Source organism: Spizellomyces punctatus (genome assembly GCF_000182565.1).
Source record: "Spizellomyces punctatus DAOM BR117 chromosome Unknown supercont1.22, whole genome shotgun sequence".
NCBI lineage: Eukaryota > Fungi > Chytridiomycota > Chytridiomycetes > Spizellomycetales > Spizellomycetaceae > Spizellomyces > Spizellomyces punctatus.
Window position 1 is genome coordinate 16593 of NW_015971558.1, and position 20924 is coordinate 37516.

General features: G+C 46.2%; 4 protein-coding genes across 4 annotated transcripts; 2 read left to right on the plus strand and 2 right to left on the minus strand.

The window, feature by feature from the left end:
* Nucleotides 1–102: 102 nt before the first annotated feature.
* SPPG_08460 (uncharacterized protein) lies at nucleotides 103–685 on the minus strand (the record flags this gene model as incomplete). Its single annotated transcript, XM_016756614.1, has 2 exons — nucleotides 103–169; nucleotides 252–685. 2 exons carry the CDS (start codon nucleotides 683–685, stop codon nucleotides 103–105), a joined length of 501 nt encoding a protein of 166 aa, XP_016604108.1.
* Nucleotides 686–1836: 1151 nt separating this feature from the next.
* SPPG_08461 (uncharacterized protein) lies at nucleotides 1837–4464 on the plus strand (the record flags this gene model as incomplete). The annotated part of the gene is made up of 1 exon (XM_016756615.1): nucleotides 1837–4464. The coding sequence occupies one exon, from the start codon at nucleotides 1837–1839 to the stop codon at nucleotides 4462–4464; it is 2628 nt and encodes an 875-aa protein (XP_016604109.1).
* Nucleotides 4465–5442: 978 nt separating this feature from the next.
* Nucleotides 5443–5841, plus strand: SPPG_09540 (uncharacterized protein; the record flags this gene model as incomplete). The annotated part of the gene is made up of 1 exon (XM_016757714.1): nucleotides 5443–5841. The coding sequence occupies one exon, from the start codon at nucleotides 5443–5445 to the stop codon at nucleotides 5839–5841; it is 399 nt and encodes a 132-aa protein (XP_016604110.1).
* Nucleotides 5842–14453: 8612 nt separating this feature from the next.
* SPPG_08462 (uncharacterized protein) lies at nucleotides 14454–15278 on the minus strand (the record flags this gene model as incomplete). The annotated part of the gene is made up of 2 exons (XM_016756616.1): nucleotides 14454–14790; nucleotides 14857–15278. The coding sequence occupies 2 exons, from the start codon at nucleotides 15276–15278 to the stop codon at nucleotides 14454–14456; spliced, it is 759 nt and encodes a 252-aa protein (XP_016604111.1).
* Nucleotides 15279–20924: the final 5646 nt, after the last annotated feature.

The following is a 20924-nucleotide window of genomic DNA, read 5'->3' on the forward strand; positions in this document are numbered from 1 at the left end:
TGGGTGCTGTAGCCGTTGTGGATTCTGTTGCGGGTTGGTGGGCACGTCCACATTCAACACTGTTTTTCCACTGCCTGTTTCTCCTTTCGATCCATCTACCAATCAGATCGTGCCAATTATTGATGGCCTGTGTCCACTCCGTTCGCCATTGCTGTTGTTGTTGGTCCCCCTTGTCCGGATGATAGTGTCGAAGGACATTCCTATGCGCGCGGCTTAATTCCTCCCGTGTGTTGGCTTTCATCTGGAAAAACCGAGCCAAGAAGTCCATGTTGGCATCGGTGATCTTTTTGCTTGACAATAGCGGCGGATTGGCATCGTATTGCACTGGTGTTTGTTGGTGAGGAATAGCAAATTCTTCAGTGCCTCGACCAGCAGAAGACTGTCCACCACGCTGCTCGGTCGTCCTCTGTCGTTTCTTGGATCTCGTCCCCGGATCTGGTTGGACATCCGGTTCCTTGCGACGCTTGCCGTTTTGAGCACGACCAGTGGTGAGCTTGAACAGATGGTCGTAATGGGCAAAGAGGAGATCGTAGAGTGTGTTGTAAGAAGCACTCGGCACGGAGATGTCGCCTACATGGATGAGGTGGAATTTCTCTCGACACGTTTGGTGAACAGCATCTTCTACAAGGTTTGTGCTTTTCAGGGACGTCCGCACAGCCGTCGTTAGCTCATCGATCAGGGTCATTTTTTGTGGCGTTAGTATCCCCATCGTGCGACAGGGGCTATATAAGCTAAAATTTTCGAATCGATCGATTGATGGGCACCACGCCACACCTCTGCGAACCTAAAAATGCAAAATTTTCGTGTTGCGTGACATGACGCATCTGTAAGCCACAAACCAATGAACCAGTACCATACGACCCTACCACCAGTAGGGTTGACTTTATGATCTATCTGTCTAGATTTTCGTGCACCAATGCACGGATTTTTATGGGTCTTTACATAAGCAGCTCTTTTTACTTTGATCTATCTGGAACGAAAGACGTCACATTTAAAAGCTGATTTAATGTCAATATACAACATGTCCGGAAATCCCAGAGAAAGACCGTGTCGTGACTGCTTAGAGGTGATCCCTTGGGTGGCTCGACATATCAGATGTTTACATTGCTACATCAAGTACAAGGAACTGAAGTTAGCAGAAGCCATTGATCACTTCATGCGTCAAGATGATTCTGATTCTGAGTGACACCTTAACAACGCAGTGAAAAATCACATTCCTGTCATCTTCGATTGTGGGCATCATGTCTGCGCAGAGTGTTTTGTCAACTGCTACAACTCAAACGAAGAGAATAGCCGCAGGTGTCCTTCCGAGCAAATGATTTCAACTTGTGGCATCGATCACCTGGCAATTCATCAATGGATTCACCCCTCCTCTAAAGTTACACCGGTAACCGAGGAGCATCATTGCCATGATAAAATCACCATTCATCATATATAGTCCAGTCCTTTCTTCTAAGACATGCTTCAAACCATAGGATGTGCTTTTTGACATACTTCGGTGTACCCGAAACACCTTTGGAATTAGTTGTATCCCCCTTTCAATGTTAGATATATTGAACATCTTCACATTATCTTCTAAAGTCGGTCTTTCTTTTGACGGCTTTCTCAACGATGTCCCAGCAAGTTCATTCCCAAATTGAGTTAATAATACATTAGAAGGAAGCCTCGACAGTACATTCTTGATTTCATCTAAGGTTACCATTTCGATGCTTTTTTGTATGTTTATAAAAGCTCCCAGAAAAAAAACATTTTGTGCGTTTATTGCATTTTTCTCAATAACTGCAATTATTGCATTTAGGAACAGCGATAAAAATCTCAACTGACTATCAACAAACCATGACTGTAGAAATCACCAAACATAAGCAACCAGAATCTGAAGGAACCTTCGTTACTATGGACAAGAAACTGAAACTCGACCAAAAGCCAAAGATGTTATTCCGTAAAGACTATTTTGGAATTGATAATATTATCAAGTGGGATGTTGAAGAGTATGTCAATAATCACAAGAAGTATCCCTACTTGACAGAGTTCATTGGTGCTCTACCGGATGACCATGAGATAAATGCCTTTGTGGATTTCGACCTTTCTTATGCCACAGAAGAAGATTTACCCTCGGATGAGGAAGAAGATGCTATTCAAATTTTTGTTCTGCAAACTTTTGAATCCTTATTTTTAAATGATCTTTTTTCTTACCGATGTGCATTTTGCAGGAAAGGCTTTGCGTCTAAGAAAGAGAAGAGTGAAGAGACAGGAGAATATGTAGAGAAGGGCAAGTGGAAAGTATCGTTCCGCATCTTTGCTGACCTGCGCACCACTCATAAAGAGATGCGAAACCGCTTGCTTCACTACTTTCCCGACATGAGCAAAGCGCCTGCTTGTATTCGTGATAAGACTTTTGAGCATGATTCGTTTTTTGACCCTTCCGTCTATGAAAAAAATCGCAAGATTTGCTGCGTGGGGAAGAGAAAGAGCCAATATGACTCGCGGGTTCTAGAACATCTTGATACCGCCGACCCATTAGAAGCCTTCTTGATTCAACACATCGACAAGTATGCAGAATGTGCGGAGTGGGCTATTCAAATGGCAGATCAAAAAGAAGCCCCAAAAAAGCAAAAGACCTCTACAAAGTCCACGAAGAAATCCAATGATTCTTTTGAGCAAATGGCAAAGGAAGTTATTCTGGAATCATTTCCTAATGTGTACCTGCTTCGAGATCTCGGGAAAGCCGATCAATTAGATCATGGAATCAATGTCTTTGTCAAGACAAAACACTGCTTTCTCATCGACGCCAATCATGATGTATCTGTGGCTACTATGTACTTCTCCATCACGAAGTCAGGAATCAAGTTTACATGTAAGCAATGCGATGAGGAGACCGATGCAAAGCCTCACAAGCATACTGGCATCAAAAAATTGTTCACTCGGATTAACAGTCCTATCCAATCAGATGATGCTCTTTTACATGCATTAACTTCTCCTAGCCATCTCGGTATTGCCCGGGCACTAGCGGCGAAAAGCGAGGGTGACATTCTCTTCGATGGTAGCAACTTTTGGATGTTTCGGAAGCAGTGGGTTATCATAGCCGATCAAGTTGTCCGGCTATTTATGAAGAACACGTTGAACCCCCAGTGTGAGCAGTACGTAACAGAACTTTATGATCGTCTATCTGAAGAAGAGGATAAAGACAAGAAAGCCGACATCTTGGAACAAATAAGGAAAGTCGAACGCGGGCACAAACTTTTAACTACTAACACCGACATAAAATCCATCATCTCTTGCCTCAAAACGGAGGTGTACAACGAGGGCTTCCTGAAATGCCGAGATAACAACCCTAATATTATTGGATGCAATAACGGGTACTTTGATCTGCGGGATTATACTTTCAAGCAGTACACAAAGGACATCTTCATCACGCATACTGTTGGCTATGACTACTTTGAACGGGATGAAGATTTTGACCCAGACACATATCAGCAAGTATTAGGTGTCGTGGCACAATACTTCCCAGAGGATGACGAACGAGAGATCGCTCAAATATTCTCAGGATACTGTCTACGTGGTGATCATAAGGAGAAGATCTTTTGCGTTTTCACCGACAAGAGCGACGGCTTCAATGGTAAGACAAAGTTTGCTCAGATGATCACCATTGCTATGGGAACTTATGCGACCGAAGGTAACAACGATCATCTATATGTAAGTACCAGGTTCTCGAACCAAAATGGTCATAATGCAGCAATGTTTGCCCACGAAGGAGACCGACTGGCAATCTATGATGAGATGGATGAAAAGAAGACTATAGACACGAAAGAGATGAAAAGACGCAATGGAGGCGCTACTAGAGGCAAAGGTTGTAGACCATCTTCAAAGGAGTTTGAGTTTGTCGATTTCATGACAAAAATGATCATGATTTTTAACAATGGAAACCAACCGAAATACGATACCAGTGATAATCCTTTCCTGGAGCGGATGCTTGTATTGCCTTTTCGAGCCAAGTTCCTTAGTCCCGCTGAGTACGAAAAATCGGAATATCAATACAAATTCTTAGCAAATCCTCACATCGACGAACGTTTCTCTGTGTGGCGTCCTTACATACTCAAGTGGATGATTGAAGGGCACAAGAAGTACATGGAAAAAGGATTTAATGACATCCCGGCTGAATGCCGTAAGTGGAAGGAAGATGTCACCAAAGACGTTGATAACATAGAAGAATGGATCAATGAACACATTGAAAAGGTTGATGATCTCGACTGCTTTGTTACTACAGCAGAGATCCGAGGAAAAATGGATCGAGAAATCCAGGAATACTTCAAAGGTAAAAAAGGTCATCTTGTGGAGCGATTGAAAGTCTACCTTGACAATTATGTCAAGGAATCTCGACTGAAAATTGACGAGTGGAATGTGGATGGGACACAAAAGGACAAGAAATTTACAGACTTTTTCCGTGGATACATGATCAACTGTTAGTGATGAATGTTGGGATAATGCGACACTTTTCGACGATGAGGAGTAACAACATATTTAGTGGGGGGTAACAGGGGGTAGAATTGAAAAAGCATTGAAAAGGCAGTTTGGGCTCTGGATGAAGCATGTAGGGAAAAGAGAGAAGAGCTCAACCCCCTGTCACTTTTGACTCCATACATGTAGAGACGTACCCCTGTAACCCCCTGTTTTTCATATACGGAACAAAAAAATATATAGAGAGAACCTTCTCTCTTTTAGAAAACAAAACTAAATATGTAAAAAGATAGGGGTTATAGGGGGTAGCCCTTGATGCTATGTAGAGTGGAAGGACAGGGGTTGGACAGGGGGTATGGAGGGAAAACCGGCTCTACATACCCCCTGTAAAAGAGGGGGTAAGGACTAAAGAAAAAAGAAGCAAAAGCGGGGACTTAGTCATCCTGCATGCTGGCTACATAAGGAAACTAATGTCGAGTTAGAACCAGTGTTGAGTTTGAAGTAGGTCGAGTTTGGACACGTGAAATATTAGACGCGTAAAATTTTACGTGTAAGTGCGCTATGTCTGGTGTGAGGTGGCTCGGCTCTCCAAAGGTACTCTAGATAACCACGTGCTACCTGTGTTGATTATTGGGTGGTGTAGGTTGAGGGTGAATGACCCCGAAGTCAACTTGTATGTTATACATGGAAACTGAGATTGGGGTCATTTACCCTCGCTACCCAGATAGCAAGGGAAACCTGGTTCACTGCGACTTATTTGCATGAGTTACAATGCTTAGGTAAGCAAAAGATGGCATCCCACTTTGTCGATGAGAGATCGAACATGTTATATCGATAGGATGAGAGGCCATCTATTGGACCATCTTATCGATAAGATGGGAGAGTTCCTTTTCCGCTTATAAAAGAGGGTCGCCGGTCTCCCCAGCTCGAAGCCTTCTTTTCAAAAACGATTCCATATACAACATTCGAATACAGCTGCAATTAACAATGGAGAAAATGATGAGGCGAGCAAGTGAAGAAGAGCTAAATGAGATGAAGAGGTTCTACCAACTCACAGTTGACAATGAGATGCACCAAGCAGTCGTAACAACGAATCGCCGTAGAAAGGAGGCAATTGAAAGGAAAATGGTTAAGAAGGATGTGAGGACAATCATAGGCGAAGATGGTTCAAATATGTATGTGGCATCACTAGTAGAGGAGAAGCTAAATGCTTTGGTGGATGACGTCAAGCAGGGGCTAATGGAGGCAGGATATACAGAAGACCAAGTGATGGAGATTATCACAATCTACCACAAACAACAAAAAGTGTTGAGACTGAAGGTCTCCCGAGTACCATCAGTAAAGGAAGGTGGAGAGATGGAGTCCCAAGCTAAAGTGATTTCATAAAGTGTGGCATTTGAACCTAGTGGCAAGATAAAGTGATTTCATAAAGTGTGGCGTTTGAACCTAGTAGCAAGAATTTGCTCGAGTAAAATCACCAAATGAACTGCCCAAGGGAAACGAACCGCCCAAGGGGAAACGAACCATGGAGTCTTGAGAAGAAGCAAATGTCAAGTTTGGACACGTGAAATATTAGATGCGTAAAATTTTACGTGTATGTCAGAGAAAATTTTCGGCATAGATGCACACATCCCTTCATCAATAGTCCTGGACTTGGACAAACACCTTGGAAGACTCGAAACACTTTGAAACACTTTGAAACACTTTGAAACACTCCAATGCATTGGGCAAACACTTCAATACAGCTTATTATATAGAATATTATAAGCCGGGTATATCATATTATACACCGGGTATATCATATTATAAGCCGGCTGATACAGTGCATCAGATAAGCCATTCGGCTTATCTGATGCACTGTATCACCTGCGTGCTCAGCTTCTTCACCAAAGAACCAAAGCGAGGTGCCAGGCACCTTGGGAATGACCCCTAAACAGTTACATGGAGTTCCCACCACCTCTACATTGCTGCTGCAGCCGAAGTGGACAAGGATTGAATCCTGCAAAAAGTCCGAGAAGATGGTACCCCTCGTTTGATTCTCCTTGCCTGGATAAGTGTGACAGAATTCTTCTGTCAGTGCTAGGGTTATACTGGTTAGATGTGGTTCCAAACTAGTAGTCACATGACTTTGCTGATGGTGTCAGCATTCATTTGACCAGAATTAGATAAATAAGCAGATTTAGCCATTTCTGGCTAAATTAGATGAGTATTCTGACACACTGGCATCTGCCCCTTTCAATCATGTGGCACAGTGTATTTAGGATGACTTGTCTCACTTCTGATTGGCTATAAGTGGTGCAATAGGCTGACAAATAGTTTAGGATGACATGTATGAGTTCTGATTGGTTGCAAATGGTGCAATAGGCTGACAAAGAGTTTAGGATGATGTGGGTGAGATCTGATTGGGTAGTTAGGATATAGCATTTGTCAGCCCCTTTGTCTATAAAAAGAGGACCTCTCTGAGGCCCCTCAAAAGGAAAATAACAAGTAGTAACCAAGTCTTCCCTAGTTTTCTGTTGTCTTCTTGTCCCTGCTAGCCTGTTACATGGCAGCACCACCTTAGACAACAACCCCAGACTCTTAGACCTTCTGTGAGAGATCAGAAGGTAAGATCCCCAGAGAACCCCAGAAACCCAGAGAATCCCAGAACCCCAGAGAACCCCAGAACTCCAGAGAACCCCAGAACTCCAGAGAACCCAAGAACCCCAGAGAACCCCAGAACCCCAGAGAACCCAAGAACCCCAGAAAACCCAGGAACCCCAGAGAACCCCAGAACCCCAGACCACCCAGGCTGCCTACCAAGAAAGCAAGATCCATGTAGTAGAGGTGGCTCCATACTCTTTAAGTACCCCCAAAGGGCCAAGGATTCCCCAGAGTCACTTGCTGACTGTGCAAGGTAGAATCCAAGGAATCCCAGTAACCATTCTCCTGGATAATGGGGCAAACCAACTCTATGTGTCACAGTCCTTTGTCAAGAAGGCACAACTGGTGACTCATTCTCTCTCTGGAGCAGAAATCTCTATGGCTGATGACAGAAAGCACCAAGAAATAGGCTTTGTCAAAGGTCTTCAGTACTCAGTAGGAACCTACACAGAACAGTCAGACTTTATAGTAGCCCCAATCAAGTTTGACTTGATCCTGGGTATACCTTGGTTTGCCTGGAGGAATCCCAGTATCAACTACAACAAGAACACTGTGACCTTCACCACCTCCCAGCACCCCAGAGTCAGATGGTTTGTTAAGCAGGCCAGCTCTTCCAACAAATCCCAGAAGTCCAATCTTATCACCATGGTATCAGCAAAGATGTTGGCCAGAACACTGAAGAAGAGGACAGCAACAGCTTTTGCTGTGTATCTCAAGAACCCTCAAGATACCAGCACCCCTCCAGACACCATGGATTCCAAAGTCACCAAGCTTCTTGAAAACTATCAAGATGTCTTTGCTGAAGAGCTTCCCCCAGGACTTCCCCCTGAGAGATCAGTAGATCACAGAATTGAACTCAGTGACCCCAACCAGACCCCCTGGAGACCAACCTACCACCTCTCTTCTTTGGAGTTAGAAGAACTGAGGAAGCAGCTTTCAGAGCTTCTGGAGGCAGGCCACATCAGACCATCCAAGAGCCCATTTGGAGCACCTATCCTCTTTGTTAAGAAGAAAGAAGGTTCTTTGAGGATGTGTGTGGACTACAGGGCTCTGAATAAAATCACCATCAAGAACAGATATCCCCTCCCTAGGATTGATGAGCTGATGGATAGGCTGAATGGAGCCCAGGTGTTTACAAAGCTAGATCTGAAGTCAGGCTATTACCAGATCAGAGTCCACCCAGAAGACATCCCCAAGACAGCCTTCAGAACCAGATATGGTCACTTTGAGTTCCTGGTCATGTCCTTTGGAATGACCAATGCCCCAGCCACTTTCATGACTTTGATGAATGATGTCCTTAGATCCTTCTTGGACATCTTTGTTATTGTCTACCTAGATGACATCCTCATCTACTCCAAGACCCCAGAAGATCACCTGCACCACCTCAAGCAGGTTCTGCAAGCCCTCAGGCAGAACAAGCTGTATGCCAACCCCAGCAAGTGCCAGTTCTTCAAGCAAGAAGTAGAGTTTCTTGGCCAAGGTACTCTCACATGAAGGAGTCAAGCTTGACCCCAAGAAAGTGCAGACTGTTCAAGAATGGCCCACCCCTCAGAGTGTCACTGAAGTCAGACAGTTCATGGGCCTGGTGAACTACTTCCATAGCTTTCTGAAGGACCTGGCAGAGCAAGCTGCACCATTGACAGACCTGTTGAGAAATGACAAGCCCTGGACCTGGTCTGAACCTCAGGAGAAAGCTTTTCAGGAGCTGAAGGATATGGTCACCAAAGCCCCTGTACTCAGACCCTTTGACCCAGCCTTGCCTACCACTGTCTTCCCTGATGCCTCAGGCTATGCAGTCGGTGCATGGCTTGGACAGGATGATGGGAAAGGCCATGAGACCAGTTGCCTACCACTCCAGGAAGATGGCCCCAGCAGAGACCAGATATGACACCAGAGAACAAGAGCTGTTAGCCATCCATGATGCCCTCAGAGTTTGGAGGCCCTACCTGGAAGGAACCCCCTTCAAAGTTATCTCAGACCACCAGTCCCTCAAGTGGCTACAGAACCAGCCCTTCTTGACCAGAAGACAAGCCAGATGGGTCATGAATTTCCAATCTTTTGACTTTGAGATTGGCTATGGCCCAGGAAGACTCCACACAGTGGCAGACATCCTGTCTAGAAGACCAGACCTGGCCCCAAGATGCATCAAGTGCAAGGCCTTGGTGACAGCAGAGTTGAATGCTGTGACCCACACCACCAGCACCCTTCAAGAGAGATTGAAGACCAGTACCACAGAAGACCCAGAACTTCAAGAGCTCCTCCAAGCTTTGGATGACCCCAGGAGACCAGAAGACCAGCAACAAAGGCTCAAGTACCTCAGCCATCAAGATGGGTTACTCTATTTCCAGGACAGGATCTTTGTTCCTAGTGACCCAGACCTAAGGTTGAGCCTACTCCAAGAAACTCATGACACTCAGTATGCTGGACACTTTGGCATCACCAAGACCCATGATGCCCTAGCAAGGCATTACTACTGGCCAAGGATGTACAAGGACATTAAGAAGTATGTCAAGTCTTGTGATTCCTGCCAGAGAAGCAAACCTAGTCAGCAACCACCAGCAGGCTTGCTGCAGCCCCTCCCAGTACCCAAGACCAGATGGAGCCAGATCTCCATTGACCTGATCCCTGACCTACCTATGACTTCCTCTGATCACAATGCCATCTTTGTCATTGTTGACAGATTGTCAAAGAGAGGCCACTTCATCCCTACCACCAGCAGAGCCTCAGCCAAGAACCTGGCCCTGCTCTTCTTGAAGCACATCTTCAAGCACCATGGCCTCCCAGAAGTGATTGTATCAGACAGAGACACCAAGTTCACCAGTTCATTCTGGTCCAACTTGATGCAACTCTTAGGCTGCAACACCCTCCTAGCCACTGCAAGGCACCAGCAGACCAATGGACAGGCAGAGAGAACCATCAAGACTTTGAAGATCTACCTCAGAGCTTTCCTGGAGTACAACATGAAGAATTGGGAAGATCTTCTCCCCTTTGCTGAGTTTGCCTACAACAACAGTGTCTCAGAAACCACAGGCTTTACCCCATTCTACTTGGAGAATGGCCAGCATCCCAGGACCCCAGCAACACCACCAGGAGAAAGCCATGATCCTGAAGCAACAGACTTCCACCAGTATATTCAGCAACTGCTTCAAGTAGCCAAGGCCAACATGGTCCTGGCCCAAGAAAGACAAGTTCAGCAAGCCAACAAGTCTCTCAGCAAGGCCCCAAGCTACCCCCTAGGCTCCAAAGTTTGGCTATCTAGAGAAGGTATCACCCCAGAAGACGAAGCCCAGAGGCCAGCCCAGAAACTTCTTCACCCCTGGCTTGGACCTTACAGAATCAAGGCCAAGGATGAATTTCAGAATTACACCCTGGAGCTCCCCAGCACCATGAAGATTCATCCAGTGTTCCATGTGAGACTCCTCAAGCCTTACCTGGACCCCACAGAGGACTTCCCTACCAGACCGGTACCCCCTGAGCCTGAGCCAATTATCCAGCAAGGAGAAGAGTTTTGGGAAGTTGAGAAGATTCTGGACCACAAGATCAGAAGGAAGAAGAATCTCTACCTCCTCAAGTGGAAAGGCTATCCCTCCTCTCAGAACACCTGGGAACCAGAAGAAAACCTCCTACCCCATAGCAGAGAAATCTTGAAGGAGTTCCTAGCCCAGAAGGGAGCTTAATCTTAAAGTGGGGGAGTGTGACAGAATTCTTCTGTCAGTGCTAGGGTTATACTGGTTAGATGTGGTTCCAAACTAGTAGTCACATGACTTTGCTGATGGTGTCAGCATTCATTTGACCAGAATTAGATAAATAAGCAGATTTAGCCATTTCTGGCTAAATTAGATGAGTATTCTGACACACTGGCATCTGCCCCTTTCAATCATGTGGCACAGTGTATTTAGGATGACTTGTCTCACTTCTGATTGGCTATAAGTGGTGCAATAGGCTGACAAATAGTTTAGGATGACATGTATGAGTTCTGATTGGTTGCAAATGGTGCAATAGGCTGACAAATAGTTTAGGATGACATGTATGAGTTCTGATTGGTTGCAAATGGTGCAATAGGCTGACAAATAGTTTAGGATGACATGTATGAGTTCTGATTGGTTGCAAATGGTGCAATAGGCTGACAAAGAGTTTAGGATGATGTGGGTGAGATCTGATTGGGTAGTTAGGATATAGCATTTGTCAGCCCCTTTGTCTATAAAAAGAGGACCTCTCTGAGGCCCCTCAAAGGAGAAAAATAACAAGTAGTAACCAAGTCTTCCCTAGTTTTCTGTTGTCTTCTTGTCCCTGCTAGCCTGTTACAGGACGTAACCTTCCACAGTAGTGGAGAAGTCTCTCTCACGAAAAATGGGTGACAAATTGCGAGCAGCATATGCTGGAACAATGCATATTACCTGGAAGGAACCCTGAAACCCCAGGGCTTTCCAGATATGGAAGTCTGTGCAACAGAGGTATTACCTGCCCTTGCACATGCCAGACTCAGACACGTAGGACAACATGTCCTAGGAAAGATGGCATCGGCTATGCTTGGCTGGCCCATAGTGGGGGCTCACAGTCATATGGACTGTGAGGCATGCATACTCAGAAAATCATCCCATACACCATTTCCAGCAGCCAACAAGGAACCAAGAGAACTTTGTGAGCTGATTCACTCCAATCTACAAGGACCCTTCCGAATTACAGGCCTGACTGGAGAATGCTATGCTCTCACATACATTGAACACACCTCGAGGTATGGCATTATCTACTGCATCCCAAACAAGGAAGCAGAAACCATCCTCTCCAAATTCAAGGAGTATAAGGCATGGATTGAATGCACCATGGACAAGAAAATATGCACTGTGCATACGGACCGAGGAGGTGAATATAATGGTGTCTTCCACAAGTACCTCACGGACTGTGGGATCCAGCACCAACAAACTATGGCATACTCAAGTCAACAGAATGGTATCGCTGAGCGCTGGAACCATACCAGCTTAGGGTGAGTATGCACCATCTTTGTGGACATGAAACTGCCATGGAAACTGTGGGCCATCCTAATACAAATGGTGACCTACCTCCACAACCTTACCCCCAACTCCTTGGGCGATAAAACTCCCCATGAGCTGCTGTTCCAATGCCACCCCAACGTCATGCACCTGAGGCGCATCAGCTGCGTTGCCTATGCCCACGTCCCATCTGCTGGTAGGGACAAGATGGCCAACAGAGCTAGGAAAACATACCTAGTGGGGTATGCCCAACAAGATGGCACCAAGGCCTACCTTGTCTGGGATCCGGTACGCAACACCATCGTGACCTCCAGGGACATCAAATTTAATGAAGATGCCCCTCTTGAACTCAAATATCAGCAGGACCCTAGCACTATGGATCTGCTGGATGAGACCACTTCCAATGACGATCAGGAGTATCAAATTGACTACATCATGGATGAATGCTGGACTCGCGTGCACAAGCCCGAATACCTTGTGAAATGGCTATAAGGACCCTACCTGGGAACCCCGAGTCACTGTCGATGACACACAAGCACTGGACACATGGGAAAACCGCATCCAAGCATACACCGTCGACGCACATACAGGGAAAGTAAACCCTGAGTCCCTCACCTTCAAACAGGCGATGGCTACCCCTGATACCAATGATTACCTGATAGCCTGCCAACAGGAAATTGAATCCCTGAAGGCACACAGCACATACGTCACTGTACCGCATCCGCCCCATAAGCGCATAATTGGCACAAAGTGGGTTTGCTGCAAAGTATTCAACCCTGACAGCACATTCAAGAAATACAAAGCCAGAGCAGTATGCCAAGGCTTCACCCAAAGGCCAGGAATCGACTTCAATGATATGTATTCCCCAACCTTACCACTTCCAATCCTCTGCCTCTTCCTCATGTACATGGTCCAACATGGATTGGACATACACTCAATGGATGCCATCACTGCTTTTCTCAACAGCAAAATGGACAAGGAAGTCTTCATTGAGCAATTTGAGGGCTTTGAACTACCCAACAAGCCAAGGAAAAGCTGGGTACTGATGCTGAAAAAGGTGCTATATGGCCTGAAGCAGTCACCCCTCCTCTGGTACCAAACCCTTAGAACTGCCCTGGAAGAACTCGGCTACCGCATGGTGGAAATAAGCCCCTGTGTGTTCTACAAGTATGCCGCGCCAGGGCGCACCAACTCCGACATTCAGCCATCCCTGTCAATGCTCATAATCATAATGATCTTCATGGATGATCTACTGATCCTCACCAAGGATCCTGAACAAATGAACAAGTCAAAGAAGGAGCTTCATAGTAAGTTTTCCTTTATGGACCAAGGTCACATAACCAACCATCTAGGACTGGCATATGAGTATGACATCTCCGCGGACATAAGGACCCTCAAGTTCTCCAACCTGATGTATATTGACAACCTGCTTGACCATTTCAAATTAATGAACTGCCACGCAATTGCCACACCATATGCTGTGTCCACACACAGTCAACAGATGCAAGAATCAGCACATTTCCCTAACCCCAAGATATACCAAGAAGCAGTGGGGGCCCTTACTTGGGCTTCCATCTCATGGCGATGGGATATTGCCACTGCGGTCGGATATGTTGTGCACAACGTCAGCACACCTACCCAATGTGATTGGGAGGCAGTCAAGTGTATCTTCAAATATCTGAAAGGAACAAGGGACTTTGCCATTACCTACACATCCCTGGAGAAAGATCCCTGCGGTCTCAGGGTGTATATGGATGCGGACTATGAAGGCAACCTCTCGGATTGCAAATCTACGTCTGGCTTGCTAGCTACCTGGAATGGCTACCCCATCCATTGGAAAAGCAGCAAGCAAACCTGTGTTGCCCATAGCACCACAGAAGCAGAGTACATCGCAGCAAGTGTGGGATTCAGAGAGATCCTCTGGATATGCCAAATCCTCGCGGATGTGTTTAGGCCCATTGCTGGCTTCCAGCTCCTACCCACCCCTCTCCATATTGACAATGAGAGTGCTGCCACTTTAGCCCAAACCAAGGCCATAAACCAACACATGAAACATATTGATGTGCATTACCATGGTATACGTGGAGGCATTGCGGATAAACAAATTGCAATTCTGGACACGGATACGAAGGAGCAGATGGCTGATTACTTCACCAAGCCATTAACCCAGGAGGATCATAATCGATTGAGACAGAGAATCCTGAGTGGACTGGATAATATTCAAATGTGCGCGTGACCCACGTACGTGGCAGCAAACTTTGTGGAAGTGCAACTGGATGATAATGGTGGAATGCAAAAAATGAATATGAATAATATTATCTACACAGCAACACCCAAACCACCCAAACCACCAAGTCCGCCTGCTCAGCCTGCACCACCAAATCCACCAAAGGGACCAAAAGGACCATCCCAACCCTCCAAATCTTCACCCTCCAACTCCTCCTCTGTCTCCTCCTCCTCCTCCCCTCTCATCACCTCTGCAAACTCCTCCCCCTCATCCGTCACCACCTCTTCCAAGAGCCTGGTCAGCTTCGCGATCTCATCACGTACTGCCCCAGCAGCCTTCTTCTTTGCTCTGTGGGCTTTCTCACGCTGGACTTCACTGGGAGGGAAGGCAGGCAGCCTTCCTCTTCTCCAAGATCTATTAAGGGCCAGATCTTGGAGACCACAATATGTGCCCAGCACCCCCAAACAGATGGGACTGTGTACGGGGAGTGACCGCATAACATCTCATTCAGTCCTGGCCAGGCCCAAATGCCTTTGCAACACCTCTTCCCGGTCTTTCCAGTGCTGCAAAAAGGTGCACCAATGAGCTGCCTCTACAAACTCCTCCTCCACTGCACTCAGCTCGCACGCAGGCTTGGGTACCTTCCCCACCGCTGTGGCCACCTTTCTCTTGGCTGTCAACACCACAGCCTCAAAAACCCCTCTCCTGCGTCTCTCCTCCAAAACAGGAGTCTCCCTTGCTCTGCCTGATCGTCCCGCACTCGACCCCACACTTGGCGTGGTGGTCTTGGCCTCTGAAGGAGGAGGGGCTTGGAAAAGCCCCGGTTGCTCCGTAGGGACCAAAGGGACATTGGAACTGGCCACGGAGCTCTCCGCCGTCATCTTGCACAACCGCCGCAAGAACAAGGTACGCAAAGTTTCACTGGGAACTTTGCCTTTCCCCTTCTCTTCCTTGGGGGCCATAATACAAAAAAAAAAAAAACTGGAAACACCATTAGCAGCTAGCCAAATGAGCTCTGCAAGTCCACAATGCTGTTGTGGCAGGTCTTACAGTTGATAGAAGTCTGTGTGAAAGTGTAGAAAGTTGGTGGGCGATGGGTTCTTGTCTTGTAAAGAAAAATAGCAGTTCAGACTTTTGACAGGTCTGAGTGGGGGTGTTAGCAATCACAGGTAGCAGACCTCTAAGCCACTTAACCGCTATGCCATGCGGGCGCATCTTCACTGCGCCACGCGCATCGCTAGATTTCTTTTGCGTTGCTAGCTAGTATATTCAATAGTGACTTCTTAGCATACTGTAAGGTAGACCTGTCCTTTGGTATTCGCACGCAAGTGCAAACTTAGATTTTTGCAACGCGTCTCTCATATCCCCATATATAGCTATAGTGATCATGTAGCCATGTATGGCCAAAGTATGGCACAGCACGTAACAGTAGTTAGATTATGTAAGCCCCGCCGCACCAATGACCTGTCAAAGTCGTTCGGTTCTGCGGCAGCCCCGTAGTTGGAAGATCATTTGTCCCTTTATTTTGCTAGTGCCAATCACTTCCGATTGGTGCAAGAGGGACTGCACTGGCAGAGGTGGGAAATCTCATGCCGACACCCTGCCGAAGGAGGGAGCAAGCATAAAAGAGCGCTGCTCCAAAGCCCCTCAAGGAGGAGGGCAGGAAGCAAGGAAAAAACTAGAAGAACAACTAGCCTAGTTAGCACGCAAGGAACTATCAATAGTTCCCTTTCTCTTGTATTAACAACAAAGTCTTTATACAGCCCTCTCGCAGGGCCCAACAATTTGCAAGAAAACGTTGACTGAAGCAATCTGGTCGATTGACATTACATGGTAGCACCACCTGAGACTACCACACATGATACGGAATCAGAAGACATTCGACCCTCTATCATCTTCGACCCATTCGCCTCTGATAAAAACTCAGAAGCTTCTACCTTCAGCCCAGAGCCCCGTGAACAATCCAAAATGTCCAAAGATGATCACCCGTTCATCACCATCAAGGAAGAGGGAGAGGACCCAGTCTTCCAATTCGAGGCTGTACCATGGAACAACCAGCCGCCGCAAGAACCAGGGCCCGCACCGATGCCACCCCCACCACAGCTGCCAATCCCTCCAGGCACTGGTCATCTAGACAGGCTCCTGGTAACCCTCACCAACCTAGCGCAACAGCAAGCATTCGGGAACGTGATCACGCAACAAGCTGCGGCCAATGCTGCAGCTGCCCGCCGCATTGAGCGCCAGCAAGAAATGATGATTAATGCAATGCTCAGCACACTCAGGGCATGGTTGCATATGTACAATGGCACACCAGATGCTCGTCAACTAGAAGAGTTCCTAGGAGCCCATAGGAGCTACCTTTGTGTTGCACATGCTAATGAAGGAAGAAGATCGGATGTGGAGGCACATATCCAAACCTATCTCACAGGTCCAGCTTTAGATTGGTGGCACAACTGGGCTAGCTTCAACCATCATGCCAATACCCTTGAGGAGCTGGAAACTGCCTTTGTTCACAGGTTCATCCCCCATGACTCTCGAAATAATCTCCACCAGCGGTTCTGGAACTTAATCATGGGCCAGAGTGTCACAGAGTACACCCAGGCCTTTAATGCCCTTGTGGGAGAGGATATCTTAGGCCATCGACTTACAGGCTGACCTAGAATACCAGATGCCAACATTCTGTGATACTATATGGAGGGCATATGCTGAAACCGTGGAGTAGGAGAAGCATTATATAATCATCTCATCTCAATGAAAACAATGCTGTCACTAATGAATGATGAAGAAGATATATTGGTCCCCCTACAGCAGAGCCTTCATATGGCATATAATGATCAGGGACTCATCAATCGAATTGGTGCGCCCGCACCATCCTCAACCACACCAAGTCGCCTGTCCACTTGTGGACGAGGATCCTTCTGTGGCTGCATGACATCCACAGTAACCCGAGGTGCCACTTGGCCAGTAACGAGAGCAAGCTCTGGCATTGTTTGCAATAACTGCAGAGGAAGAGGGCATTATGCTCGTCAATGCCCATCCACTCCAGTACAAGCTGCCCCGTACCCCACGCAGTCGCCACGAGGTCCAGGAAGTCCTCGTGGACCCGGACAACCCTCTACCAGAGGTACAGGACCAGGAAGGGGATGTGGGGTCAGAATGTCCCAATCCCAGGTTCAATCAACAACAACTGAACACCCTCCAATTGAGTACCAATCCATGGAGGTTGACGAGCCCACCTGGGCAGAGCAAGAGGAACCATCCTCAATTGAAGAAATCTTTGAGGATGAATGAACGGAGGATTTTTAGCAAAGCCGCTGACTGCCCTGATCCCTTCAATGGCTATGGTACACATGCACGAGGTCATTGTACCATGACTACCAGATCAGGACCAGAAGGAAGAACCATTACATTGCAATGACCCCAAGATCAAAAGTCCTGAGATTGAGGAACCCTTCATTATCCATGGATGTATTGGCGATAAGTTTGCTAGAATATTATTCGACACTGGATGTACAAGCTACCTCATCAACAAGAAGTTTGCAAACTGACATCATTTCGAACAGTATGCTCCAGAGCAACCCCTTCGGATAAAATGGGGCGAAGAAGGTTCTCAGAGCCTATCAAACTTGATGATAACCTCTTCACTAGTCTTGTCCAATTCACAACCTCGAGGATTCATAAACCTCGGGAAGATCCCTTTCGTTGTAGCAAACATTGGCATTGATGCAGTGATAGGGTTACCTCTATTAAAACTCCTTAAGCAAGTCTCCATCGATTGGACAGCACAACAACCAACCCTTCGGTTTAACTTTAACAATGTGAGCCATAACATCGAAGTGCAATGGACCAGCAGAGCATGGAAGCCACTGCCTCATATAATGCCGCCCATCTGAGAGGATTCGGCAAACATCCCTCATGGTTTATTCAACCCAAGATGATATGGGATGAATGCTCCTCCAAGCGATTCGACAAAGATATCAAATGTAACAGATACCTGACAGCATGGAGGATCCAACCAGAGGAAGTCGATGATCGCTATGTGAGTTTCCATGTAGCAAGGCTCTACGCAAAAGGCAAGAAAAGAAAAGGAGAGTTTGACACAGCCGATAATGGATGCACAGGATTCCTTAGGGTTACACTCAATAAATAAAACAACACGCTTTTTACCGAGAATGGCGAGTTCCCCCCAGACAGAGGGGAAGACAATTTTAGCATTGAACTCCTTCCTGGAGCTAAACCACTCACATACCCCTTACGGCATATGAGTACCAATGAGTTAGAGGAGCTTCATCGACAGCTCAATGACCTCCTAGCAAAAGGACGAATATGACACTCCACTAGCCCCTGGGGAGCCCAGATAGTGTTTGCCAAGAAGAAGGATGGGGGATTATGAGTATGTTTAGACTATCGAGGACTAAACGCCATAACCAAAAAGGACTGGACCCTGCTACCAAATCTACAAGAGATGCAAGATTGTGTAGCTGGTGCAAAGTTCTTCACAAGTATCAACATCAAAGACACTTACCATCGCATTAGAATAAACCCATGCGATGTGGAAAAGACCGCCATTCATACACGATTTGGACACTTTGAGTATCTGGTAATGCCTTTCGGATTAACTAATGCTCCAGCTGCATTTCAGCGCCTCATCAACAAGATCCTTGGCCTGCATTATGATGACCTAGTCCTCGCCTACCTCAATGACATCCTGGTATTCTCCAGGACAATGGAGGAACACCAGAAGCATGTAGATATTGTGCTTCAAGTCCTAACTGAACACAAACTCTATGTGAACCCAGCCAAGTGTATGTGGGGACAACCTGAGGTTGAGTTCTGTGGACATATTATCAGATGAAATGGAATACGGATTGCTCCTAGCAAGATCCTAGCTGTCCAAGACTGGCCACAGTTGCGAAACCATCATGATGTCCAATGATTCTTAGGATTAACTAATTACTTCATTGACTTCATCAACCGATATGCAGAAATTGTGATGCCCCTCTCACAACTACAATCTGGAAAGAAAACATGGCAATGGAAAGAAGAAGAAAAAGCGGCATTCGAAAAGATCAAAAATGCTATTACCACTGCACCTGTCCTGGTGACCTTCGACCTGACTAAAGACACTTTCATCTTCACTGACTCATCAGGATTTGCGATCGGCAGATGGCTAGCCCAGACCACAGACCCGGAAGATGAGATACCATCTCCGCTGCTGAAAACCATTCAAGAACTTAAAGTGCTACCCCATCTATGACCAGTCTCATTTTACTCCCGTAAGATGAAACCTGCTGAGATGCAGTATCCAGTTCATGAACAGGAACTTTTAGCCCTAGTCAAGTTCTTGAAACATAACTGCCCATATCTGATCGGTATCTTCTTCCACACCTTCACTGACCATAAAAGTCTGATCTACCTCCAGATGCAGCCACATCTTTCCTGACGACAAGCAGGATGGGTTGAAACATTACAACAATTTGACATGATGATCAAATACATGCCCGGACAAGTTAACCATGTTGCGGACATTCTTTTGCAGAACCCACACTATGCACCCCAATGTACAGAGTGTCAACAATGAATCCAGTTGCAAGCCATATTAGTTGCCAGCACCGAGACCATGCTAATGCCATTTAATCACAAAGAATGGATTCAGCCACTGAACCAAGACAATTATGCCCTTACAATAATCAAGATGTTGAAGACAACACCAGCCCATGCCTTAGGATCAAGGCTACAATGCTATGCAATACAAAATGACCTCCTAACTTATGAGAAGGACTGGCTATATGTACCAGAAATGGAGCATACTAGAATCTTACAGCAATATCATGACAGCCTAATAGATGGCTCACACAAAGGCCAACAACACACATTAGCTAAAATTCTATGAAAATTCTACTGGCCTCACCTCGAACGTGACGTCTATGCATACATTCGGACTTGTCCTGAATGCCAACAATACAAGAACCCTTTATGAAAGCATGGGTTTTTGCGACCATTACCAATCCCTAATAGTCGATGGCATACAATCAGGTTTGATATGACTTATATGCCTCCGGGCAATAGCACCCATGGATTCCAACCCGACACCATTCTTTGTTTTGTCAACTACTTGACTAACTGGACCATCCTCGTACCAACACTCCAAGCTTCCAACACTTGTGATCTTGCACAGACATATTTGTCCCAAGTCTACAAGAATGTAGGAGCATCCAGGATCTTTATTACTGACCACAACCTGAAAGCCCTTTCCAATTTTTTTGAGGCCTTCTGTAAAGTCCTTGGTACGAAACACCAATTTGCTAGCACCCGACACCAACAAACTGATGGCAAATGCGAATGGATGATACAGACAGTAAAGTCCATATATCAGCTGTACCTCAACTATGCAGCAGATAATTGGCCACAGTATCTTCCTCTCCTCAAGTTCACATTGAACAACACCCCGAATCAACATGGACTGACACCATTCAAGGCAGATATTGGGCAAATGCCCTTACAAGTGGATGGAGTCATTACTTCCACAGAACTCCAAATGATGAAACCTATCGACCGAAATGAGATTAAGGACATCAAAAAAGCAATGGATGAAATAGCTGTAATTG